The sequence below is a fragment of the Equus przewalskii genome, chromosome 7, assembly GCF_037783145.1.
Source record: "Equus przewalskii isolate Varuska chromosome 7, EquPr2, whole genome shotgun sequence".
NCBI classification, from domain to species: domain Eukaryota; kingdom Metazoa; phylum Chordata; class Mammalia; order Perissodactyla; family Equidae; genus Equus; species Equus przewalskii.
The window spans coordinates 13,145,016-13,170,794 of NC_091837.1; the positions used below are offsets into that span (position 1 = coordinate 13,145,016).

General features: G+C 46.2%; 2 protein-coding genes across 6 annotated transcripts in view; one reads left to right on the forward strand and one right to left on the reverse strand.

Moving 5' to 3' along the window:
* On the forward strand, nucleotides 1-4,721 carry ALKBH2 (alkB homolog 2, alpha-ketoglutarate dependent dioxygenase). 4 transcript variants are annotated; one of them, XM_008520928.2, is made up of 4 exons: nucleotides 1-137; nucleotides 724-1,154; nucleotides 2,164-2,362; nucleotides 3,390-3,714. In XM_008520928.2, the coding sequence occupies exons 2-4, from the start codon at nucleotides 878-880 to the stop codon at nucleotides 3,694-3,696; spliced, it is 783 nt and encodes a 260-aa protein (XP_008519150.1). In that variant the 5' UTR covers nucleotides 1-137; nucleotides 724-877; the 3' UTR covers nucleotides 3,697-3,714. The 4 variants fall into 4 exon arrangements, with proteins under 4 accessions (XP_008519150.1, XP_008519152.1, XP_008519151.1 ...); XM_008520930.2 differs by having other exon boundaries at nucleotides 136-372; XM_008520929.2 differs by lacking the exon at nucleotides 1-137 and adding an exon at nucleotides 142-408.
* Nucleotides 3,879-25,779, reverse strand: part of USP30 (ubiquitin specific peptidase 30) — a 26,844-nt gene continuing 4,943 nt past the window's right edge. Inside the window, exons 4-13 of one of the 2 annotated variants that reach the window (XM_008520932.2) lie at nucleotides 21,292-21,395; nucleotides 17,207-17,305; nucleotides 16,326-16,371; nucleotides 15,108-15,202; nucleotides 10,472-10,531; nucleotides 9,888-9,974; nucleotides 9,183-9,263; nucleotides 8,869-9,088; nucleotides 7,048-7,168; nucleotides 3,879-6,475 (exon numbers count right to left, since the gene is read on the reverse strand). In XM_008520932.2, coding sequence (XP_008519154.2) covers nucleotides 6,211-6,475; nucleotides 7,048-7,168; nucleotides 8,869-9,088; nucleotides 9,183-9,263; nucleotides 9,888-9,974; nucleotides 10,472-10,531; nucleotides 15,108-15,202; nucleotides 16,326-16,371; nucleotides 17,207-17,305; nucleotides 21,292-21,395 — 1,178 coding nt within the window. In that variant the 3' untranslated portion in view covers nucleotides 3,879-6,210. The remainder of the gene's footprint in view (nucleotides 6,476-7,047; nucleotides 7,169-8,868; nucleotides 9,089-9,182; nucleotides 9,264-9,887; nucleotides 9,975-10,471; nucleotides 10,532-15,107; nucleotides 15,203-16,325; nucleotides 16,372-17,206; nucleotides 17,306-21,291; nucleotides 21,396-25,779) is intronic. The other variant, XM_008520933.2, reaches the window with a different exon arrangement.

The window sequence follows — 25,779 nt, forward strand, 5'->3', positions numbered from 1 at the left end:
TAGAAACAAGCAGTGCTTGCACTGCGCCGGGAAGGCCAACAGGTGGCGCCAGGAGGCCGCCCACCACCTAGTTTTGCAAATTCGCCCGCCTCTCGGTTTGCGTCGGAAATCGACCCGGAAGCAGTGCTGCGGGCCGGGTGAGTGCTTTCTCTCTCCTGCGAGCCCTCCCTGCAGCGTTTGCAGGACTGGGAGCTGCGCGGGTGGTGTCCGCGGTTTTAAAGAGAACCCCTGCCATCCCTCCCACCCCAACCCCCTCCCCCACCCCGCGCACGAGTCCACATTCTTCTTTTCTATCAGAATTCGGCGTGCGCCTGTTTGACCACGTTTAACTGGTTTCCATTTAGATTCAGAATCATCGATTTGAGGATCACCGTACTTACCTATTTTAATCCTGGCGTGGGAGGGCCGGTCAGTTACGGGTGGGAAGGAATTAGCGACACTGCTTTTCTGGGTGACGTGGAGCAAACCCCTTCTCCTCTCCGGGTGTCAGTTTCCCCATCTATAAAAGTGACCGTTTGGATCACACAGTTTCCAAATTTGCCGGTGGCATGTGAATTCCCAGGGGAGGTTTCTTTAAAAACAGATTCCTGGGGGTGGGATGCAGGCAATTGGGCTTTTGCAATATAGCCAGCTGATTCTGATGCATTGCCAGGAGAGGAGTGGGGGGCCCCCGGACCATCCCGGGGACCCTTCCAGCTTTAACGTCCTCTACTTCCTCTCTAGGACATGGTGTTAAACATGGAAACTTAGACACAGTGAGGTGTGCCGCTGTGGCACCACTTTGCCACCGAGCAGATTTTTGCATCTGGGTGAGACCCTGGGCAATCTCTGTCTTTGCCCTGCACCAGCTCCCAGGTCTTTGCTTTGTGGAGACAGGATGGACAGATTCCTGGTGAAAAGCGCTCCCCGGGGCCTTTTGGGAAAGAGGCAGCCAGCGCAGACCGGAGGAGGCCCAGCAGCATTGGGAGACGGGGAGGAAAGCAGCAGGAAAAGGCCCAGGAGAGAAACTCCGGAGAACGGAGTGGACTTGGCAGGGCCCAGCTGGCAGCGCATTCGAGCCGAGGGCCTGGACTGCGATTACACAGTCCTGTTTGGCAAAGCCGAAGCAGACGAGATTTTCCAAGAGTTGGAGAAAGAAGTGGAATATTTCACAGGTAAGCAGAGGACTGCATGGCGTGTGCTGAAGGCTTGTTGGATAGAACTGGGGGTCTGCATTTAGAGAAATCTGAACTCGGGGGCCGTTGGTTACTGATGAGTTTGTTAACTGATTCAACACATATTCCCTGGGCACCTCTGGGCCAAGCTCCTCGCTAGGCACTTGGGATATAAACTGGAAAAAAACAGGATTGCCTGCCCACTAGGAGCTGACATGACCAGAGCCAGTCTCCGCCTGGCTACTGATTAGAATCATCTGGGAAAATTGGAGGAAAAAAGGATGCTGGGTTCTACCCAAGACCCACTGAATCAGAGTAGCTCGGGGTGCAGCCCGGGCATCAGCGTCTTTAGAAAGCTTCCTGGTGATTCTAATTTGCAGCCAAGGCTGAGAACCCCTGGTCAAACAGGAGAGATGGCAAATAACCAGGTAATCCGTGCGCACAGGCGTTCCCAGCACCACCTGGAGGACTTTGTTGCTTGTGGGAACTCAGATTGCTGGGCACACCCCGCAGTCTAGCATCTGAGTTTCCAGGTGATGCTGCAGCTCCGGGGACCACACACAGAGAGGCGCTGCAAGGTGGCAGGCACTTAGAGGCATAGAGGAGCCCACAGGAGACCCCAGCCTACAGCCTGAGCTGCGTTAGCTCCATCTTTCATGGGCCCCACAACCTTAGGCCCCACAGTTGGCAAAATCACCCTTGTGTGTGACCTGACTTCATCATACTTGCATTTCAGCCTCTTTATTCTGCCTGTCCTGTAGGTAAGGCAGTTAAGTTAGTGCTTTTAAAGAAATCGGACAAGACCGTGTTTCTCTAAGCCTAGTACGAGAATCGCTGTTCTTACGTGAACATCTTGGGTGAGCCGTAATGATTTTCGAGAAGAGGGTCCTGGGTTAGGGCATTCAGTGTTACTCCTGTTTTTCTTCCCTTTCCATCCTGAATACTTAGGGGACGAGTGTGGGGCGCCCGCCTGCCTGGTTTCCTGAGCTGCCATGTTTCATTTGTGCAGGTGCACTGGCCAGGGTGCAGGTGTTTGGGAAGTGGCACAACGTGCCAAGGAAGCAGGCGACGTACGGCGACACTGGGCTGACCTACACCTTTTCGGGGCTCACTCTGTCCCCGAAGCCCTGGATCCCAGTGCTGGAGCGCATCCGGGATCGTGTTTCTTTGGTGACCGGAAAGACCTTCAACTTTGTGCTCGTCAACAGGTGACACCCTGCCTATTTTGTAGTTTTTAGACCAGTGGACTGAATTTTATAAATCTTCCATTTCTCCCAAAAGGAAGAGGTTAGGATTCCACCGTATTTTATTCATTTGTACCACAAATAATGCTTTAGTGTACGAGGGAGGTGGGAGGGGAACCGCACCAGCAGTCAGTCGTGAGCAGGCGTGGAGCTCACGCCACAGTGGGGAGTGAGAGAGGACTGATGAGCACACAGTTAAACACGATCATTGCAGACATTTACAAGTATCTTGAAGAAAATGAACCAGGCTGATTTGACTAAGAATGGCCAGGAGGAAGGGGTCTGGGTTTAGGGAGGGTTTCTCAACAGCAGTGCTATTGTTTCGCGCCAGATAATTCTGAGGTGGGGGCCATCCTGGGCATCGTAGGATGTGGCCTCCACCCACTAGATGCCAGTAGCGCCCCCTCCCCAGTCATAGCACCGGAAGGCTCTCCAGACATTGCCCAGTTCCCTAAGGTGGGGGCAGACCCGCCCTGGTTGACAACCTCGGCTTTAGGGGAAGGCGGTCAGAGGAGGGCTCAGTCAGGTGGTGACATCTGAGCTGATAACTGAATGGAGACAGAGCGTGAGCCACACAGAATGTGGAGCAAGAGCCGTGGAGCCCGGAGCGTCTGTGGAGTGGAAACCTCATGGATACTGCCAGAAAGCAGTGGTTCGGAGCAGGGGGTATGGGCCGGGCTCAGACTGCGAGGAACACAGATTTCACTCTAGGTGGAGGGAGAAACCGTTTTATGCGATAAAGGTTTACGTGGATCAACAAGGAGAGTCTTTGGGTGTGTGAGGTTGTAAAGTGTATGATCAAATAGGACTAGGTAACCGAGTGAAACTGCTCCAGGCTCGGCTGCACTGTAGCAGCAGAGGCGGCCCTCCAGCCCTGGGGGGGACAGCGTGCTCGGAGCCCGGTTCTGCACCATGAGGAAACGAGGACCCTGCAGTGCTGGCGCGCCTTGGGGGGTGCTGTTCCGTGGATGGGCTCACTCTCCCGTTGCAGGTATAAAGATGGCCGAGACCACATTGGCGAGCACCGAGATGACGAGAGAGAGCTGGCTCCTGGGAGCCCCATCGCCTCCGTGTCCTTTGGGGCCTGCAGAGACTTCTTCTTTCGGCACAAGGATGCTCGAGGGAAAAACCCCTCCCGGCGGGTGGAGGCAGTCAGGCTTCCGCTGGCCCACGGGAGCTTACTTATGATGAACCCCCCCACCAACACTCACTGGTACCACAGCCTCCCCGTCCGGAAGAAGGTTCTGGCTCCACGGGTCAATCTGACATTTCGTAAAATTGTGCCGACTAAAAAGTAAACTTCTTGTTAACAGTTAGTACTTCTGTTTTCTCCTTTCCTCTACTCAGGGAGCTGGCATTTCCTTTACCAACACGGAAAGAAAGGGTTTAACCAGAGTGTCGGGCTTATTACATAACAATGCAGAATTCAGAAAGATAATGTTTGTATCAAATTGGAAAATTATGAAGGAATGTCAGTTGATTTTTTCCTAAAAAATGATTCTTTTATTGCTATAATACACAGCAGATACAAAAAGTACCTTTAGCAAATACAGAAATCAGCAGTTGTTATAGCATAAACTACTAGTTTAACTTAAGTTTTTGCAAAATGATGCTACTTTGTAAATAACTTAAAACTAAAGATCAGATTATTTGGCTGCTCCTTAATGCCTAATAATTTACAAAATGAGGAAGTCAGCTGTAAGTCAGGTAAGAGACTTTGCACAGGTGCCATTCACATTTACGAGCCTGGTTCAAACCCTGGCCTCTGACCAAAGATCCGCTTACAACGAGCCGTTCAAAGGATTAGCCCCTTTCTGCCGCCCTCTCTCTCATGGCAGATTTCCAAGAGGCGGCAGTGGCGAGGCGGCAGTGGCGAAACAGCAGTCACTCAAAGCCTCAACCTTGCGACGCAGCATAAGGGCACTTGCTCCACCAGGCTCAGGTAGAGCCGGCACGCTCGCTTCAACATCAGAGCCGGGGGCGGCCGTGAACCCCTCAGACGCATCAAGTTGCTCCCTTCCCACTCGTGTTTGCAGCCTGAGGACCTTCCCAGTATGTCCTGTCGAAAGTGAGGGTTCCGAGTCCTCAGGATGCACCACAGGCCCTGCGGAATGGTGGGCGCCTGGGCCTCTGGCGCTGTTGGCTGACACCGAGGCATTGTCTAGAAGTGTCTGCCGGCTCGCCTCCACCAGAGAAAGCACAGTTCTTAGCTTTATCTCAGGCGACCTTTTGGGCAGGTCTGATTCCAAATCTTATTTCTGAAGAGTCAGTTTGAAAGTGATATCCTTTTATTATTTTTAAATAAAAAAATCTATCTAAAACATAGATGCTTTTGTGTCATCAAAATTCCTGCAGCCCTGGGGCCGGCCCGGTGGCGTAGCGGTTAAGTTCACACGTTCTGCTTCGGCGGCCTGGGGTCCGTGTGTTCGGATCCCGGGTGTGGACATGGCACCGCTTGACAAGCCATGCTGTGGCAGGCGTCCCACATAGAAAGTAGAGGAAGATGGGCACGATGTTAGCTCAGGGCCACTCTTCCAAAAAAATAAAAAAAATTCCTTCGGGCCTGGGCTGCATTCATGAGTCTTACCTGAAGAGGGAGCAGCATGCGGCCGACAGTGCTTGTTATTAGGCTACCGGAAACGAACACACTTAGAACATGGACCTCTAACAAAATGACAGTACTAGATGTCAGCTGTGGTTATATGTTTAAAAAAAGAGAAACTTCTGTCTTCTTTTGCCGGCCTTTGATGGTAATCAAATCTAACCATTCGCTTTAGAAACAAGGACAGTGAGGTCCAGACAGACCGCAGCCCGTGGCTGGCCCCTTCCTGCCCACCCAGCCCTCGGGTCAGGGCAAGGATTGTCTTTTCACACAGCCCCAGCTCCACCTGTCAACCTGGAGCGCTCTCTTTGCGTGGCAATAAACCAACAGATGAGGATGACCGTCCAGTGATCTCTGTAGGAAAGGGTTTCTCCGGAGCGGAGGAGTCGGAGCGTCGCACGGGTGCCGCTCAGTTTTGGGGTGCTGCGATCTCACCTCTGAGTCCAGTATATGAAAGGCAAGCGCAGCGGGAAGCGGGTCGTTGATAACTGACAGAGGGGAGGGGTCTCGCCGAGGAGCAGGTTTGGCAGATGAACTTTCAGCACATAGAAAGAATTGGAAGATTAGAAAAAGACATACAAAAAGGGAAGGCAGCTGTTCTTTAGGCGTCTAACTGTTCTTCTGCTGTCCGTTGAGTAACTTGGAAGAAACAGAGCTTTTCAAAAATTGTTTATATGACTCTTCGATAAGGAATATTTTCCAGAATGGACGTGCTACAAAAGCAATCAAAAGTGAAAGGCACTTTTTCTTCTAAATTGTTGCCTTTAATAATTTCACTAATTCTTGTCAACCATTTTTATGGGCCTGCTTATTAAAAATAAAAGATCTATGCTGAAACATCAGAGGATCAGACAAAGTTAACTCTCCTCTGAGAACACCTACCATGTTAGAATATAAAAAAAGTGGCTTCCGGAGTCTGATTTCTTTTAATTACCTGTATCGGGCGAGTAAAAAGACGCTGTAGACACAATGAATGCTTTCCTAACACGACACCTTCAGTGCAGGCTAGCAGAGCTGTTCAGGGAGCCTGATTTGGTTTGAATTGGGGCCACTGGCTCCTGTGTGGAGCCTGCTCTTAGAACACACCAGAAGGCTAACGGACACTAGTGGGGCTGTTGCACACACACAGACACACACACACAGTCTGAGTCCGCCTTTCTCCTGGCGCATGTGGACAGCGCCATCAGCTCAGCTCTGGGGCCGGGCTGGGTCACTCCTCAGACTTGTACTCCGGACTCTGCTGCTGCGTCCTGGACAGAACACGCTCGTAGAACAGCAGGTAGGCGCTGGAGGACAGGACCTCCTGCAGGCTCGCCTTGCGCACGCTGTCATCAGAAATCCACAGCCACTGGCTGCTGGTGGAGAGAGGGTTCTTGGCGGAAGGTGGGGACCGTCGGTAAGTCACAAAGTGTCCAGAGTGCATGTCTCCATGGTGGACGACAACTGCCATCAGCCGGAAGAGGTACGAGGAGGAGCTGGACAGTAGGAACAAATGCCAGTGCTTTACAAACACAGCAAAGGAGGTTTACGGGCAGAAACAAAAAGTAAAAGAGTCCTAGATGACAGGGGACTGAGACAACGGTCCATCCAGACAACTGAACACTATCCAACCATTCAAGTACGGACCGGCTTTCCCGGCATGGGGAGACATCCATCCTATGAGTGTGTGTACTGTGTGTCTCTGATATTGTGTGTATGTACATACATACACTCAGCTTTCCAGAGTGGACGACCTTAAAGATTTAACTGTGATCTATAGGTGGTATCCCAAGAAATTTAAAATTTTCTTGTTTATACAAACATTCATACATCTAGACAGACATACACATATATTTAAATTGTATGTACTTTTATAATTCTTATTTTTAAAGTGATTTCCGTTTTGGACAAAAACAAATGGGTGAATGTGTAATAGTGAAAGTCTACCTTAAAAATAAAAGAAAAAATTAATCTCTGCATTTTTATTCATTTCTGTAGAAGCTAATTTTGGAAACCAAGAGAAACAGCCTACAGTGAATGAAGAATGTGCTCCTAAAGAGAGGCTCACCTGTAGTCAGGAACAACTGGGAGGGGGAAGGGCATCGGGGTTGGCAGCGTAGGCAGTAAAGACGGGGAGCAGGCGCCATTCATAAAAATTTGTGTTTTGGGGCCCCCAGGCTGATTCAGAACTGCAAGAGAAAAAGGCCCAAGGCAATTAAAGTCAGCGGTGGTTTTGGGTAAATAAAACATGGTTTTGATTACCTTGAAATTTAACTGCCTAATAATGCTACAAAGAAAAAACAAGTGTTTGATTTTGTATTACACTGATTCATAAAATTTCCTCCCTTTTTATCCGACTGCTTTAATCCCCAGCAGGAAGAGTGCACTGAGCTCCTGGTCTACCGCTCACGCTGACAGCTCTGTGCATCTGTGAGGCCTCTATCCCTGTTTGCCAGACACGTGTCAGTTAAGCAGCAGCTAATTGACTGGCATTCTGACCTAAACCAAGGTTTCTCAACCTTGACACTATTGACATTTGGGGCTGGATAATTCTTTGTTGTGAGGGGCTGTCCTGTGCATTGTAGGATGTTTAACAGCATCCCTGGCCTCCACCCACTAGATACCAGTAACACCCTTCTTCCAGTTGTGACAACCAAATATGTCACCCGCCATTGCCCAATTCCCCTGGGGGGCAAAAGTCCCTGTTGAGAACCACTGATCTAAACATTCTCTCTTCTTTAATTGTTAGCTTCTGAGGAATACCAACATGTAAGCACGTTAATCTATGTTTGTGGGTGTAGATAAAGTAATTAAGGAGACATCTTCATCTCTCTTCCTTTCACGTGTCATATTTGGGGCCTTTAAGCACCAAGTAGTTCGCTGATGGCCTCTTTAGCCCCAGCCACCATGCTCTGAACACGAGCAGAGCTGCACCTGACCCAGGAGAGGAGGAGGCTAGGGTGAAGAGATCCTGGGTTTAAAACGGGCCAAGAACTGAGCCTTCTTCCCGCCCAAGCTGTCCCTGACGCTGATCCCTTGACCCATGGAGAAAGGGCAAAACAGGCTCCCTAGGAGTGACATCCTGCCAGGCATGCAATTGTGGATGCAGAAAAGAATAAAAGTAGCAAGGGGAGCAGGGGGCAGGGAAGACAGTCCTGACGTGCGGGGGCAGCACGCGGACAGTGAGTTTGGGCTTGGAGCCCGAGGTCGGTGGGTTTCCTCATCTGTAACTGTAAAGAACCCAATACATTATGCAAGATACTTCACAAACTGCCCCAACACCACCATCTAGGGCCAGTGCTCCCACCTGCTGTTTGCCCTTGGACCAGTCATTCAGCCTCTTGGAGCCTCGACTTTCTCCTCAAAAAGACTGAGGGTAAGAATGGCCCCCTTGCTTCCCCGGGACCTGATTCAACGAGGAACCTCAGGTGAGGACGGTGATGGAATCAGATAAGTAACTCGGTAAAGAGGAAGGATCAGCGCAAATAAGACGTTCAGAGATCTTTAACAGGACGTGTCCTCCCCACATTTCCCGTATAAACGAGGTGACTGTGCTGGGGGAACAAAAGGAAGAGAAGTTCACTGCAATGACGTGAGCCGATGCTTGTTCGGTCAAGAGACCAGAAAGCAAGACTGCGATCTTAAGCTTTCCTGCCTATATTTTTTCATCTGTAATAGAGGTTTTAAAACTACACATCTCATGACTATATAGCTTTAACCTCTTTTAAGAAATCTTCCCTCTCCCACCCTCAATCCTGCTGTTCTCAAGAATTTAAGCAAACGCTGTACACGCTTCGCCCTCACGGCACAAGGGACCAGGAGGTGGGGATGCCGGTGTCCTTGTCTGTGTGCTGCAGGGTCCTGCTGCCTCGCGTCCTCGGGCACACACCTGATCTGGGGGCTGCCGGCCCGTCCTGCAGTTCCACCGCAGGCCCCGGGTTCTCCTTCAGTTTCGGGCCACGCTGACCAGGTTTATGTCCGAGGAGGTGGTACTTGTAGATGTCCATCATCAGGAACTCGTTAAACTGCACGTGCTCGTGCCGCTTCAGGGGCGTGCCGTGGCTGGACCAGCTCAGCCGCTGGAGGTGGATGCACAAGCACTGAGGGAGCTGCGGGGAGAGAAACCGGGAGGAGCCGAGTGTCGGAGCGGGACCCAGGGAGTCCTCGAGAGCAAAGCCGCCGAGGGGGATGGTGTGCGCTCACCTTCCCCAGCTTTAACTGTTTAACAAAAGTGGTCCTCTGGTGCTCCACCTTCTCCCCGTTCAACGTCCCTTTGGCTTCGATCTGAAATAAAAGAAACGTCTCTGTGCAGAAATCTGTGACGCAGGACCTCTGTGGAGAGCTGTAGGTCAGGCGGGCGTTAGACTGCATTCAGCTGGTGCTTGACTTCTCTCTGGGAAAGAACTCAGCTGCCCAGCTACGTGTGAGTTGTTTTCACTGTTGTAGTCATTAAGTAACAGTGACAGTGGAGGCAAGAGAAATGAAGAAGGAACTCTAAACTCTGACAGTGGCATATAATCTCTTTTGTTCTGTGTCTTTAAGAATTCTCTTCCACACAGTTCCTCCTCATTCAGAGGATGACGTTCACTTGCTTAGGGGAGTCAGGCAGGTAGTGTAGGTAAGGCGGGGTGTGAGACAAGCGGGAATGGAGGGGACTGTAGCAAACTGGAGAGGACATGTCCCATCTCAAGGATGGCGTTCAAATTTTTAAACATTCTGTGGATGAAACAAAACTCATCTGAGAAAGAGATTTGGTCCTCGGGCTGCCAATTTCCTAAGCAAGTTAGGTAGAAATGGCTGTGGCTAAAAAGATCCTCTGGGTATAGTCAGCAGAGCTCAGGGCCAATGGTGTGACAGGCACTATATCAGGGCCAGCTGGGGAGATGACATTTGGGGTTCGAGGCATACCTTCGTACAGTTGTCACATACAACATCTCGCACTGATTCTGATGAGATGAAGTGGTGAAGGCAGTGGTCCAGGGTCAATGGATGACCCTACAGCACAAAAAGAAGAAAACTCATTATTATAATTCAAAGGACAGCCATACTGAAACTATTAACAGATGGCAATGTGAATCCCAGAGCTTTATTTTTGCTTATATAGACAATAAAGCTTCACAGTCACAACTGGATGTTTCCTGAACAAGCGTGGAGCTCAAAGCACTAGACCTGCTGTTACAGACGGATTCAAGGGTATGAGGACATACCACAGAAAGTTACGGACTTCCACGCTGTTTTAGTTATCTTTGAATTTGAGATTCGTGTGTGTGTATTAAAAAAGCCAAAATTTCTGCAGCAAGAGAAAAACTGCCCACCTTTTTCTCTCCCCAAAATCAGGACATGGTTCCACGTGTTAAAACTAAGACAGGTTCAACCAACCAACTACATGTCTGAGTAACACACGGTACGTGAGCTACACAAAATGCCTCAAAGCCCTTTCAGATTTAAATGTCTCCAAAACAGACCCAAAATAAGCCATAGACAGTACATACCCACGTGGCAGCTGGAATACTTAGCGAAAGGCTATCAAAGGTATCAAATCGAACAGGACTCTGAAACAGTGCAGAAAAGCCAGAAAGGAGTTAGGTTCAATTCAAAGCTTTATGGATGGGAAGATATATGCCTACAAAACAGTTTACTATTTAGATGCCCAAGATTAACCTAATGAAACATAATACACTTACCTAGAAGCCAATTCTACTAAAAACAGCCTTGTAAACATCAGAGATACAATAACACTAAAGGGTGGTTTGGAAAAACTCTAAGATAACATACCTGACCCAGAAATTTGGGGATTTTATCCTAAGGAAATAACCATAGACATAACTCAAGGATATTCATCAACATTATTTACAACAGCAAAATATGAACAGTTGAAATTTCTAGGGAATGATGAAATAAATTATATCGTGCACAGAATGGAATACTGTATTAAAAACAGTGTAGTAGACGAATGCATGATTACATGGAAAGATGTACATGTTACATTATTAACTGCGAAAAACAGATGATAAAATAGGGTAGGAATTCCTGCCTTTGGTGATGGCAGAGCAGCTAGACGATCTCTCCTTAAGGTCACAACTGTAAAATTTGGACCAAAACAAAACCATTTGAATGACTGGAGAGCTGTCAAAAGCAGTAAGGAATTGAAAAGAGGTCAACTCGTGGGGAACAGGAACTCCATGGACGAGATCTGCATGTGTGGCTTTTTGCTTGAGGGTCCTCCCCAGTCTACGCAGTTCAGGGTTGGGTGGCAAGAAAGCAGCAGTCTTACAGGATCGAGGTATCAGAGGACAGAGTTCAGGGCTGGTGTAGAGGCTGAGAAAATCCCACAAAGAGGATTTCTCTCTTTTCCACAGAGAGGTTCCGCCCCCAAATCCATGCATCAACCCTGCCCAATTCCACGGCTGACCCCTGAACCACACATACACGGGGGCCTGGCAAAAAGCAGCAGCAGGAAGCTGAAAAAACTGAGCCGAGACTCTGCTGCCCAATGTAGGGAAGACAGAGTTTGGAGTTTGAGCTTAGCCAACTTAGCTGCCCGTCAGGGTAGAATTCATTATTTTTCAGAGAAATGTAACAGAATCCCAAGTCTCTACTACAATGTTAAATATGCAATAAAAAATTACTAGACATACAATACAAAGAAAGTAGAAAATGTGACCCATGGTGAAGGGAAACGGAGGTGACTTGGATGGTGAAATTAGCACAAGGGCATTTATAGGTTTAACCACCATAAAGATGCTCCAGGACACAAAGGAAGATGGAGGTTATTTAGTTCTAGTGGAGGACAAATAGAGAATCTCAGCAGAGAAAGGGAAACGATAAAGAACACAATGGAAATTATACAACTAAGAAGAACAATAACTAAAATGAAACATTCACTGGACAGGCAGAGACTGAAGATGGAAAAGAGAGTCAGTGAACTTGAAGACAATAGAAATGATCTAATGTGAAGGACATGGAGGAAAGAGGTCGAAGAAAAAGGAACCAAGCCTCAGTGACCTGTGGGACAACATCAAGCAGACTGACAAGTAGAGAATGGGGCATAAAATTTTTTGAAAAAATAATGGCCAAAAAATTGTGCAAATTTGGTAAGAAACGTAAGTTTACAGATTTAAGAAATTCAGCAAACTTCAAGCAAATACAAAGAAAACCATACCTATGCGCAGCAAGGACAAACTGCTGAAACCCAAAACTAAAGAGAAAATCTTGTAAGCGGCCAGAGAAAAAAATGACACTTTACATCCAGAAGATATAAATGATACTAACTTCGCATTAGAAAACATGAGGCCAGAGGACAAGAGAACAATGCCTTTAAAGCGATGAATTTAAAATAAACCAAACCAAAACAACAGCAACACTGTCAACCCAGAATTCTACATCCAGCAAAACTATTCTTCAAAAAAAAAGGCAAAACAAAAACATCTTCATATAAATAAAATCTAAGTGAATTTGTTGCCAATAGACCTGCAAGAAACGTTACAGGAATCTTCGTAGGCTGAAGGGAAAAAACATCAAATGGACCGGGGTCTACAGAAAAGACTGAACACTGAAAATGGCAAATATAAAACTTTTTTTTCCTTTTAATTTCTTTTAAACATACATAACTGTTTAAAGCAAAAATTATGACAGTATTGTGAGGTTTATAATTTGTGTAGATATAATATATATGACACAAATAGCAAAAGCAAAGGGTAACAGAACTATACTTTTGTAAGGTTCTTATATTTTACACAAAGGAGTGTGACATTAACTCTAAAGAAACCATAAGTTAAAACTGCATGATGTAATCACACACACACATACAAATGTAAAATAGTATAGCTAAAAAGCCAACAGAGGAATTACAACAAAATACTAAAAAGCATTCAATTAACCCAAAAAAAATGAAAGAAAGAAGGAACAGAGGAACAATAAATATATGAGACAAACAGAAAACAAATGGTAAAATAGCAGACCTAAATCCAACAATATAAATACTTACATTAAATGAAAATGGACTAAACATGCCAATTAAAAGGCATATTATCACACTGGATAAAAAAGCAAGACCAATTATATGCTGTCCACAAGAGCCACACTTTAAATACAAAGACAAAGATAGGTCAAAAGTAAGAGAGCAGAAACAGACGTACCATAGAAACACAAGATAGACGGAAACGACTCAGACGAAACAGACTTCAAGACAAGGAGTCTCACCAGAGACAGAGGGACACTTTATGATGACAATATAAGTCAACTCATCATAATTAATTTATGTGTATGTGCTAATAGAAAGTCTCAAAAGAAATTCAGCAAAAATAGAACTAAAGAAAGAAAAAGAAATACACAAATTCTAGCAAACATTTAAGGAAGAACCAATATGAATGTTAACCAAAGTCCTTCAGCAAAAAGAGGAGGAGGGAACACTTCCCAGCTTATTTTATGAGGCCAGAGTAATCCTTACAACAAAACCTGACAAAGACATTACAAGAAAACTGTAAGGCCAACATTCCTCATAAACACAGACACTAATATCCTTTAGAAAATATTAGCAGATCAAATCCAGTAATAAATAAAAACAATAATACGTCACAATAAAGTGGAGTTTATCCTAGAAACACAAGGCTAGTTTAACATTAGAAAAATCAAAAGAAACAAAAGAAAAATCAATCACTGCAATTCACTATATTAACGAAATAAAAGAAAAAATTATGATCATCTCAATATATGCAGGAAAAACATGACAAAATTCAGCATGATAAAAAAACTCTCAGCACACCAGGAACAGAACTTTCTCAGGGTGATAAAAGGGGCATATTAAAACCCAAAGCTAATATCATAATTAGGATACAGCAAATACTTGCTTCTTAACATCTGAAACAAGGCAAGGATGTCTGCTATCACCACTCCTATTCATCTTTGTACTGGAGGACCTCACCATGAAAATAAGGCAAGAAAAACAAATAAAAAGCATAAAGATTGGAAAGGAAGATGTAAAACTTCTATTCACAGACAAATGATTGTTTACACACACAGAAAATTCTAAAGAATATACAAGACTTCTAGAACCAATAAATCTTTGCAAGATCCAAGATATAAGGTCAACATACAAACAACAGTATTTCTATATACTAGTGGCAAACCATTGGAAAATAATTTTAAAATTCCATTTACAACAGCATCAAAACACAAATAAAAAAAAAAGATGAATGGGTAACTTATAGACCAGAAGATATTTAAGCTCGATCAGTGACTTGTAATGTATGGACCTTATTTTAAAAAAAAGATTCAACATCATTAGTCATCAGGGTAATGCCAATTAAAACCACAATGAGATACCACTTCACACACACTAGGATGGCTAAAACTTAAAAAGTCAGATAACAAGTGTTTGTGAGGATGTAAAAACGTTGGAACCCTCATTTACTGCTGGTAGGAACATAAAATGGTACAGCCACTTCGGAAAACAACCTGGCAGTTCCTCAAAGGTTAAATATAGAGTTGCCACATGAGCTAGCACGTGTATTCCCAGGTATCTACCCAAGAGAAATGAAAACATATGTCCACACAAAAACTTGTACACAAATGTTCATGGCAGCATTATTCATTATAGCCAAAAAGTGGAAACAACCCAAATATCCATCAACTGATGAATGGATAAACAAAATGTGGTCTATCCATACAATGGAATATTATTTGATAATAAGAAAGAAGGGGCATGGTGGGGGGCGGGGGGTGATGAAAATTGATTGAGGAGACAGTTGCACAATTCTCTATTTTTGTATTATGTTGGAAATTTTCCCTAACAAAAAATTACTTGAAAACCTCAAAGGCAAAAATAAAACAAAACAAAACACCAGCCCTAGAATCTGCTGTGTGCCATGAGTATAGACCCAACCTCAGGACTCGAAATCCTGCCAATCCACAATGGATCCGCTGCTCTTGGTGCAGAAGATGCCACCTGAGGATCAACTGACGTGTCAGCACTGACCGAAAGGGGGCAGTCGGTCCACTACGTGTACACAGCCCAGGCATTCTCAAATGCAATACCGCAATGTCCATCTACTCCTTCTAGATCCTTCATGAATCTTAACTTAAAAGAAAACCTCACCAGAAAACATCAAGTATTGATAACGTCTTTACCTGGTGTTCACAGTGCTTGCAGACCATATTACTAGTAAGTCTCCCGTGGAAAGGATGCTGAGACTTCCAGTGAGTGAACGTGGGATGCAGTGACCCTGGAATACAGAGCATCCTTTGATATGCCAACTTTGGCCCTTTGGCGTCAACCTCGAAATTCACCCTCCTTTTTACTAAGTGGTAGAAACTCCCTCTTTAGAAAAAAAACGTTCCTGAAAAGTAAACTGAAATAGCTTTCCTTATTGACTTCCCCCCAAAAATGACAGCCTAGTCCTTTCACGGGAGAATTTACACAGGTCCTTAAATATGGTTTCTGCAGAATGGGTACAGCTACATTTAAGAAAGGAATTTGTGTTCACTAATGTCTTTTTACAAACACATACTTAAAATGCTTGCGGTGTCAAAAAAAGGATACCACAGGTGAATATTGTATAAAGTGACATAAACTTCTGAAATCATCAGAATAAGTAAGTTCTGAAAAACTAGGATTTTCTCTGGCTAGCATGGGGGTTAGTGGAATAAACACAGAGTGGTATGCGAGTTAGAAACACAGGCTCCTGGGCTGGGTCCTGGCTTTGCTTTTTATCAGCTATGTGACCTGAGAAGTCCCTTCATCTCTGTAAGCCTGTTTGCTGGAAATGGAGAGAAGTATTATTCCCTTATCCCCACCACTATTAATTCCATTGAGTTGTCAGGCTTACATGAGATATTACAGAGCCTGGCAGACAGGGTGGGCTCAAAAGACAACCATTCTTATTCCTGCTTAGTACAACCGTACATATTACACAAAGGAACTGATGTGTCTTTTTTTTTTTTTTTCCAGGTTTAAGTCTTAAGAAAACAATGATTTCCTTCTAAAGAGGACAGTGATAATTTGCAGTAAAAGTTGGCCCAAATGCAAATACTGAGGACACGCCAGTTGCAGCTTAAGTTCCTCACGAGATCGATTCAAGAAGGTAAAAAGAAGCCCCTTGTTTGGAGTAGAAATAAGTCTGTTTAGAGGAAACTGAGCAGGGCTGCGGTGTGAGGGAACAATTCAAGATGGGCACAGAGGGAACAACTTGAAGCTGTTTTCCACAATGCGAGTTCCTCTGTGAGTACACACACTGCAAGCTGGAACAGATGTCACCAGAAAAAAACTTTTTCTAAACATAAACCAAATGACTGTCCTATCTAACAAGCACCCGCCTTGCATGTTACGGTTCCATGGCAAACGCGTACCTCTTGTGCGGCAGGTTATCTGCTTGGGAGTTGCTTCTGACTGCTGCTGTAGGGAGAAAAAAGGAAGGCTGAAAACCCTCCTGCCATGCCCTTCAGCCCCTCACCCCACTCCCACTTCTTACAGTTTCTGTGCTGACCGCACCGTCACAAGTCAACTGCAAACAAAGGTTTCTGAAAGCAGCCTTTCAGAACCCACTCTGTTGGTTACTGTTCCTATTCCTTCACCAAATGCAACTGGAACACATTTCCTCTCCAGGGTATCTCCCCCTTTACTAGTTAACTTTTACCAACTCCCTAACTTTTATACTGTTCTGGGGAAATGAGGGTTCATTTGGCATTCCTATGGCTCCTTGTTCCCCTGCATTAAACAGAGGGGGGAAAAAAGCATTCTTTTTTCTCAAAGCCAACACAAATTACAGCAACGCATCATTTTGTTTTCTTTAAAGCCTGTCAGCTGACCTAACATCTGTTGCCAATCTTCTGTTTTTCTTCTCCTTCTCCCCAAAGCCTCTCACTACATAGTTGTATATTCTAGTTGTAGGTCCTTCTGGTTGTGCTATGTGGGACGCCGCCTCAGCTGGCCTGATGAGCGGTGCCATGTCCACGCTCAGGATCCGAATCGGTGAACCCTGGACCACCCAAGCAGAGCGCGAACTTAACCACCCGAAATGCATCATTTTAAAGAGACCTGACATCCCTAATGAAAGTCACCAACTGCAAAGTTCACAGTGTATGACCGGCCCCCAGCCCCACTCCCACTACTGATTTTTACTGAATCTTACTTTTGAGTGTAAAGTTGTACAAAGATTTACACTTAAGTTCCTACACCTATTAAACATGCACAAACCCCATTAAATGTACTGAAAATATTACTGGTTTACCTCCAGGGAGTGAACATCAAACAAATGTGTGACCCGGGGCTGGCGGTCCCGCTCATCCTCCAATGACGAGGTAATGACGTGGAATAACTCATGAGCATCCTGTCAAGGGCAAAGCATTCTTCAGAGAGGCCCGAGGAGGTGGGGCAGCACCAGAACCACCCCTACATGGACTGCGGGGCAGACCCCCTATGGCTAACGAGGGCAGAATTTCCTTTCCACCTTCTCGAAGCCCAGCTCATTACACAGAGACAGTTACATTCTAGACTTTTCACAATAAAGACCCTCAACCGAGAGGCCCAAGGGGAGAGAAGGAAAGAAAGGTGGGTGGGCTGCCTCCACGCCAGCTCTCTGGAACCTGTTTTAGCTTTATCTAGATGGCCCTGACTTCCCCTCCACCTGACTACACTTTTTCTTGTTTTTATTGCGATAAAATGCACATAACATAGAATTGACCATTTTATCCATTTTTAAGTGTACCATTCTGTACTGTTAAGTCCTTTCACATTGTTGTGCAACCATCACCACCATCCATCTCCAGAACTTTCTGTTCTTCCCAAACTGAAACTTCGTACCCATTAACACTAACTCCCCCATCCCCCACCCCCAGGCCCTGGCGACCACCATTCTACTTTCTGTCTCTACGGATCTGAGTCCTCTAGGGACCTCATCTAAGTGGAATCATACAGGATTTGTCTCTGTGTGACTGGCTTATTTCACTCAGCATAACGTCCTCAATCCATGCTGTGGTGTGTGTTGGAATTTCCTTCCTTTTCAAAGCTGAATAATATTCCATTGTGTGTATACACACACACACATTTTGTTGATCCATTCATCCCTGTGGACAAGGGTTACGCCCACCTTTTGGCTATTGCCAATAACCCTGCTCTGAACACGGTGCACAAATGTCTGTCTGAGCCCGTCCTGCAGTTCTTTGGGTGCACGCCCAGCAGTGGAACGGCTGCAAAGACGGCAGAGGTGCACTCTTTAAGGGTCAACTCAACCGCTGCCTCCCAAAAGGCCAAAGCCACGGCTCCCTCTCTCGGCTCCCTCTCTCGGCGGCTGCTGGTCCTCACTCAGCCGTCTCAGCCTCCACTCTCACCCTCCCTCCAGTCACCAGAGTGATCTTTTGAAAGGCAAATGACGTTACTCATCTGCTTTCAACTTTCCAAAGGCCTTCACTGCTAAAATGAACCCATTGTAGCCGGCCCACAAAGGCTGACCGGCCCCTAGAACCCTCTCGCTCCCTCCCTAGGCCCAGCTCCTGGCTCCTGTTAGCGCCTTGAAGCACCAGGCCAATTCCCGCCTCAGGGCCTGGGTCTTTCACGCACTCTCGCCCAAGGAGCTTTGTCCAGACCTTCACAGAGCTGCCCCTTCTCACCCTCCAGGCCTCTGCTCAAAGGCAGCTCCTCGGGGAGGCCCTCCCTGACTTAACCCTACCTCAGGCCAATTCAGCAGGCGTCCTGCAGGCTTGACCTCCAAAATAGCCCCTAGTCCCTGAGGATTCTCCACCCCCTCTGCCTCAACCCCAGCCTCAGCCATGCCATCCCCGGCCTGGCTATCTGCAACAGCCTCCCAACTTTCCTCTCTGCTCCCCTCTTGCCCCGCAACGGTCCCTCCTGGACGCAGCCGCCAGCACGGGCCTGTTCAAACCTAAATCAGATCAAACCAGCCCCCTGTTCAAGGCCTCTCCCGCCTCCGCACTGCACACGGAGCAGAGGCCAGCTCCTGCCATGGCCTCCGTGCCCTGCACAACCTGCTCCCTGCCAACCTCTGCGACCCTCTCCCCCACTGCTCCCCCAGCCCCCGGCCCGGCCACACCGGCCTTCTGGCCGTTCTCCAGACACCGCGTCCTTACAGCTCTCCCAAGGCCTGGCCCTGGCTCGTCCCGTCTGGAACACGCTGCACGCACACCTTCACGGGCCTCACTTCATGTTGGACTGCAGGCCTCAGGTGAAAGCGGGGGTCTCCGGAAGAGCCTTCCCCACCTAAAGTAGTCCCGTCACTTCTCTTACTCCCTAGCGCCCACCAGAACGTGCGCTCCGTGAGAGCAGGACCCTACCAGCCAGGCTTGCCGCTACCACCCCAGGCCCTCGATAGGCCCTGCCCGAGGCGGCAGTCAGTAAAGAGTTGTTGCACGTATGGATGAATCCCCTCCTAGGCTACGAAGAGCGGTGAGCAAGAGAGTGACGGAGAGTCGAAGATAAATAAGGCAAGGCTCTTGTCCTCGAGAGACTCACAACCCAGGGCAGATGTGGCAGCCTAGCTATTATCCAGCAGCACAGTGCTACAGCCCTGTCGTGACCAATGAGCCCTCGGAGCCTGAGGGAGGACCAGCTCTTCCTGGGAGGCCGCACAGACAAGGCGTCCAGGCCAATCCTTGAAGCATGAGGAGAGGGTCACCAGAGAGCAAAATCCCAAGACAGGATGGAGTTGGATCCGAAGCCTACTCCGTCACAGTCAGCCATGTAACTACTCGGCTTTGAGAAAAGAACAGCATTGCAGTAGAGAGTGGAGCTGGAGAGCATGCGCTGTAGTGCCAGACTGGCTTGAATCCTGGCTCTGCCACTTAAATAGCTGTGTGACTGTGGGCAAGTCACTAAACTTCTCTGAACCTTAGTGTTCTCATCTGTAAAGTGGGGATAATAACAGTAACTCCTCACTGGGTTGTTGTAAAGATTACATCAGGTAATGTACACGAAGCAAGCACTTAGCCCAGTGCATCCCCGAGAGCTCTAGCTTTAGGAACTGATAGTAGAAGTTTGCTGGTGATTGACTAGATCACTGATAATGAAGACATGGACAATGCCTCATGCTAGGGGCTCTGCATGCCTTCAAAGAGGGAGACCAACAGACAGACATGCTCCTCTTCTCCACGCACACACACTATGGCACTACGTGGCTCCGTGACTGCTGTGGGCTGAAGATGTTGGAAGTACTTCCAAGGAGTAACTGGGACTTAAGTGGGTCCTTAATGGAAGGACAGGACTTAGAAAAGGTATCTGATGTCCTTAAGGACTAAATCTTAGTCACGTTCTCAGTTTAGAGAAATGTCAAATGTAGCTAAATAATTCCAGCTACCAGAGAAGGATTAAAAAAGTACTTTCTAAACAGAAAAACATTTAAACATAAAGAGATTAATCAGGATGCATTTTAAGGAAGTAAAGATACCATCAACATCACGTTGAGAAAGTAACATAAACATGGCTTTCAAGTGGAAACAAGAGACCATCTTTACAGAGAAGAGGAGCGAGAAAGCCTTCCCACCTCACTTGGCAGAGTTTCAAATGCCTCTCACTTCAGCCCCACAGTTCTGGGAGCCTGAAGGCTGTCCCATTTCTCTGATCCAGTGTCTGGACAGTGGAGGCAGAAACAGCCAACACAAAGCTGGACAGGGCCCTCCTGGACATGTGGCCAGCGAGGGTGTCCTCATACACCACTGAAAGCACATTTTTTGTCCCTAGAGCTTCGCTCTCTCAGCCTCAGCCTCAGCCCTGACATCAGTAATAGCGATCTGGGGAGGAGGACGTGGCCAGGACCAAAGACGACAGTGAAGCTGTAGCTGTGCAAAGCGGGGTGGAAGTGGCTGGAATAAGGCCCTGGGGTTGCCTATGACAGATGCTCCAGATTTGGGGCCACTTGAAGCCAGCCCCTGAAGACTGATTTTTTTTTTTTAAATGAAGATGTGGTTCAAAAAAGGGTCTCACCTAAACCTCTGGGCCTCTAAGGTGAAGCCACTTGCCTCTCTCTAAAGGACCCGGATGTTGCTATCATCCACTGAAATGCAACGTCACTCAAGAACGGAAGAGATTTTCTCTTTTTGTTAACTGTGTGTTTATGCCCTAACCTCCCAACTCCTCTGATCATGAGAGGAGGAATAAAGTTCATGATCTGGTCCCAGAACACTGCGGCTGTCTAAAATGCCACAGAAATGTACACTCGGGCCAGGCCACTGCAAGGTTCATGCTGGCGTTTCTTCCTCCCGCTGCAGCAACGCAGCTGTTCTTCAGCGAGCACTGCAAACTCAGGCCCCAGCCCACTAGCGGGAAGGATTCTCCAAGTAAACCTGCTCTGAATGTTGCGTTCACCTGCTCTTCAAATGAAGAGATCTGCCATCTGTACATTCTTAAGACATCCAGCAAGCAGCTTGCATCCAAGACCTCATCATCAGTAACTTCTTGGCAGGATAAAGCTGGAAACAAAGAAGGTACACAAATATTAAGTTCGCCAGTATAACGACCAGCCAGAAAATCTGCACAGCGCAATGTATCAAAGCAAACTAAAACTTTAAGGACTGTAAAATTCACCTTGAATTACATCTTTCATCATCCTTCCTTGTAGCCGTACCCAATGCTGAGTACACTATTAGGAAAGTCATGTTTACTAATTGAAAGTAATGTTTCATGAGGCTGCAGCATTTAAATGAAGTAATTGATTTTTAAGTATCTGAATTACCACCATGAAAATAAATTTATTATTACAAGATTCTTACTGGACAAAATGATTTTACTTATTTATTGTTTTGAGGAAGATTAGCCCTGAGCTAACTGCTGCCAATCCTCCTCTTTTTGCTGAGGAAGACTGGCCCTGAGCTAAGACCCATGCCCATCTTCCTCTACATTATACATGGGACGCCTACCACAGCATGGCTTTTTGCCAAGCAGCACCATGTCCGCACCCCAGATCTGAACCGGCGAATCCAGGGCCGCTGAGAAGCGGAACGTGCGAACTTAAGGGCTGTGCCACCGGGCTGGTCCCTGAACAAAAATGATTTTAACTCACACGCTCAGGGATGGGAGGGCCCTTAAACACTCATCTAGTCCAAGTCCACACCCAGTGCTTCACTCCTCTCCAGGGAGTCTCTCCCATGGCTATAAGGACTTCGCTTCTATTTGCTTACGTTTGCATTTCTGATTATTATGGCAAAGCATCAAGCTATATGTGGCAGCCTGAACGGATCTGCTGAGTGGCTTACTTTTCAGTCATAAGTAGAATTGAGCCTAATAAATAACAATAAAAGGTTGATGGGCTTATGAATTTATATTGTAATTATATCTAGATCACAGGTTGGCAAACTTTTTCTGTAAAAGGTCAGAAGGTAAGTATTTTAGGCTTTGCAGGTCTCTGAAGCAATACTCAACCCTGCCACTGTAGCACAAACACAGCCACAGACAATACATAAACAAATGGGCATGGTCATGTTTCAATAAAACTTTACAAAAACCTGTGGCCCCAAGGCCCGATTTGGCCCAGGGGCCATAGTTGGCTGACTCCTGATCTCGACCGTCCCTGTTCCCACAGTATATTACAATGGACCAGTATATTACACTGGCCCAGCACTGCTGGAGCGTGGGAGAGAAAAATACCGGGGCCTGCCATCTCAGCGCGGTTTCTGCAAGTTCAATACACTAAGCCAACCTGTCTCTTCCCTTTGATTTGCAGTCAGTGAACTTGAGAGATTCCTTTGAATACTTCAGGCCCTGACCCTGGAGGTTCTGAACACTGCCACCCCCACCCCCGTGTGAACGTGGTTAGTGACTTGAGTGTGACCTGTGGAGAAGCAGCAGGGCTGGCAGCCAGTGCTGTGAAGTCCCACGGCTGGTCTCACCAGTGCAAACACACCCTGAGGTCAGACCTCTACCCTCCAGGACAAAGGGAGCCCATTAGGAAAGGCAGGGTGTCTTCCCTCCTCCTCCTGCCCCCCTCGGGCACAGCCCTTTTGTTAGCGCTTTCCCTCCCCAGGAAAATTTGAATATCCCCTTTAGCTCAATTTTGCCTAAAACACTGTGGGGCAATTTGGTGATGTCTACTAATTTTCATATCCTACAATCCAGCAATTTGACTTTGTCAGCATCTACCCTAGGGAAACACCAAGGCCCAGAAAGCAAATGGCTAGATAAACTGGGGTGTCTTGATTCTACAGATACTGGGCAACTGTAAAAGGGAATGAAGTTTGCAAATCACATATCTGATAAGGGACTGCTATCCAGAATATATAAAGAACTGCTACAACTCAACAACAACAAAAATACAGACAATCCAATTCAAAAATGGACAAAGGATTTGAATAGACATTTCTCAAAAAAAGACATACAAATGGCCAATAAACACATGGAAAGATGCTTAATATCACTTATCATTAGGGAAATGCAAATTGAAACCACAAATCACTTCACACCCATCAGGGTGGCTATTATCAAGAAGACAATAACAAGTATGTGAGGACGTGGGGGAACTCTGTGCACTGCTGGTGGGCATGTAAAATGATGCAGCCATTATGGAAAACAGTATGGCAGCTCCTCAAAAAATTAAACAGAATTACCATTTGATCCAGCAATTCTACTTCTGTGTATATGCCCAAAACAGTTAAAAGCAGACCCTTGAATAGCTATCTGTATACCAATGTTCATAGCAGCCTTGTTCACAATAGCCAAAAGATAAAAACAACCCAAATGTCCACTGACTTATGAATGGATAAACAAAATGTAGTGTATATGTACAATGGAATATTCATATTAAGCTTCAAAAAGGAATGAAATTCTGACAAATGTTACATCATGGATGAGCCTTGAGGTCATTATGCAAAGTGAAGTAAGCCAGACACAAAAGGACGCATAGTGTATGATTCCACTTAAATGAAGCACATAGTCAACTTCATGGAGACAAAGTGGAATGGTGGCTGGCAGGGGCTGGCAGCAGTGGAGAATGCGAGCGGTTGTTTACTGGGGACAGAGTTTCATATGGGATGACGCAAAAGTTCTGGAGACGAACGGTGGTGATGGTTACACAACAAGGGGAATGTACTTAAAGCTACAGAACTGTATGCTTAGAAATGGTTATGATGGCAAATTTGATATTGTGAATCTGTACCACAATTTAAAAAGATGAGCAAAGGATATGGGCAAGCAATTCACAGATGACAAAATCCAAAAAACCAATAAACTCACAAAAGGAAAAAAAAAGTGAGGTGGAGCCATTTCTCCAATGCATATTTTTTCAATGTGGTTATGAAGAAACATAAGCAATATATCACTTCTCCGGGCATTCAGAAATATGTTTAAATGCACAGACGACGGTCTGGAAGGAGACAGTTCTATTCTACTTGCGGAAGGAAGGAGGGGAGCGGGATTGGGGTAGTGATAAAGGGGACTCTAGCCTTTTCTGTAATGCTTTAATTTTTTACAAGGAGAATTTATTCATGTATTACTTGTATAATTAAAAATTATTTCTAAAAACCAAAATAAAAGACATCGAAAAGCAGGAGCAGAGAAGGGAGCGAAGAGCCAAGGCGCAGCTGCCCAGGACGGCTCTGGTCGCCAGCACTGGGTCACACGTGTGGCAAGAGAGAGGGGCATGCTGAGGTCACGGTTAGGACAATGCCAGAACCTGTGTTACACCTGTGGGGACATGTCAGCTTACATGGTCTCTGGAATGACGGGGGGTTTTTTAATAGGGTAGTAAAAGAATTAGTTTCAAATTGCCTCTTAAACACAGAAGAGCAGAACGTGCTTCATAAAGATTTCTGTGTCAAGCTGAGGTTACATGGGAAAATACCTCCGTGAAGCAATCATAAGCTGAGTGTTTTTTAAATCCAATTTTTTTCTAACTGTGAGAATGATTCTTGTTGAAAGTTTTAGAAGTATAGTTTTGTTTTTTGGAGTTTTTTAAAAGTTTTTAAACCATCAATTGCACAACACCAAAATGGCCACTGCTAACATTTTGGTCTTTTTCTGTCCAGCCTTTATTTGTGGAAGTCTTTGCTTTGCTGAAGTCAAATTATATCATATTTCATATCCTGCTCCCTTAAACTTAATATTATAGCCTACAACCTCTCCCAAATCTAAAAAAAAAAACACTTAATAAAGATGATTATTAACAACTGTGTAATATTCCATTGATTAATGATCCTACTGTCGGACAACCAAATTCTTTCCTTTTTTCCCCATTATACATTATAACTAGTTGGAGATCTTTGTGTTCTGTGGAATGTCTTTGGGAGGTTAACAGATGTTGTGGGGGGAGAAAATAGTTCTTCAGTGAAAAAAGGTAGTTTAAAAATGAGTGACTGTTTTTTTTTTCTGCATTTATCTCCCCAAACCGCCCCCCCATACACAGTTGAATATCTTAGTTGCACGTCCTTCTAGTTGTGGGATGTGGGACGCCGCCTCAACGTGGCCTGACGAGCAGTGTCATGTCCGCGCCCAGGATCCGAACCCTGGGCCGCCGCAGCAGAGCGCGCAAACTTAACCACTCGGCCACGGAGCCGGCCCCTGAGTGACTTCTTAAATCCTTTCCCAGCCAACGTATACTGTGACTCTCCAGGATCGGAGGCCAGTGCCCAGCCATTCTCAAACTGGTTTGCTCTTAGAACTCCAATTCAGGCTAATGTGAATCACGGTCCACAGAACGATATGTCAAACGATGCTGGACATCTTGCAAGTTATTACTGTGTAGTTCCCAACGGCTTTCCAGAGAGGTTGCCCCGAGTTATCCCACCACACAGTGCATGAACACGGCGTCCAACAGCTGGTCAGGATTGTGGATTTGCTTTTCAATCTTTGCTGATAGGCAAAAAA

Bases quoted from the DNA above. Each gene is read 5' to 3' on its own strand.
- ALKBH2 (XM_008520928.2), top strand. From the start codon at position 878: ATGGACAGATTCCTGGTGAAAAGCGCTCCCCGGGGCCTTTTGGGAAAG. The intron at 1,155-2,163 runs GTAAGCAGAGGA...TCATTTGTGCAG, and splicing joins AGAAGTGGAATATTTCACAG to GTGCACTGGCCAGGGTGCAG. The intron at 2,363-3,389 runs GTGACACCCTGC...CTCCCGTTGCAG, and splicing joins AACTTTGTGCTCGTCAACAG to GTATAAAGATGGCCGAGACC.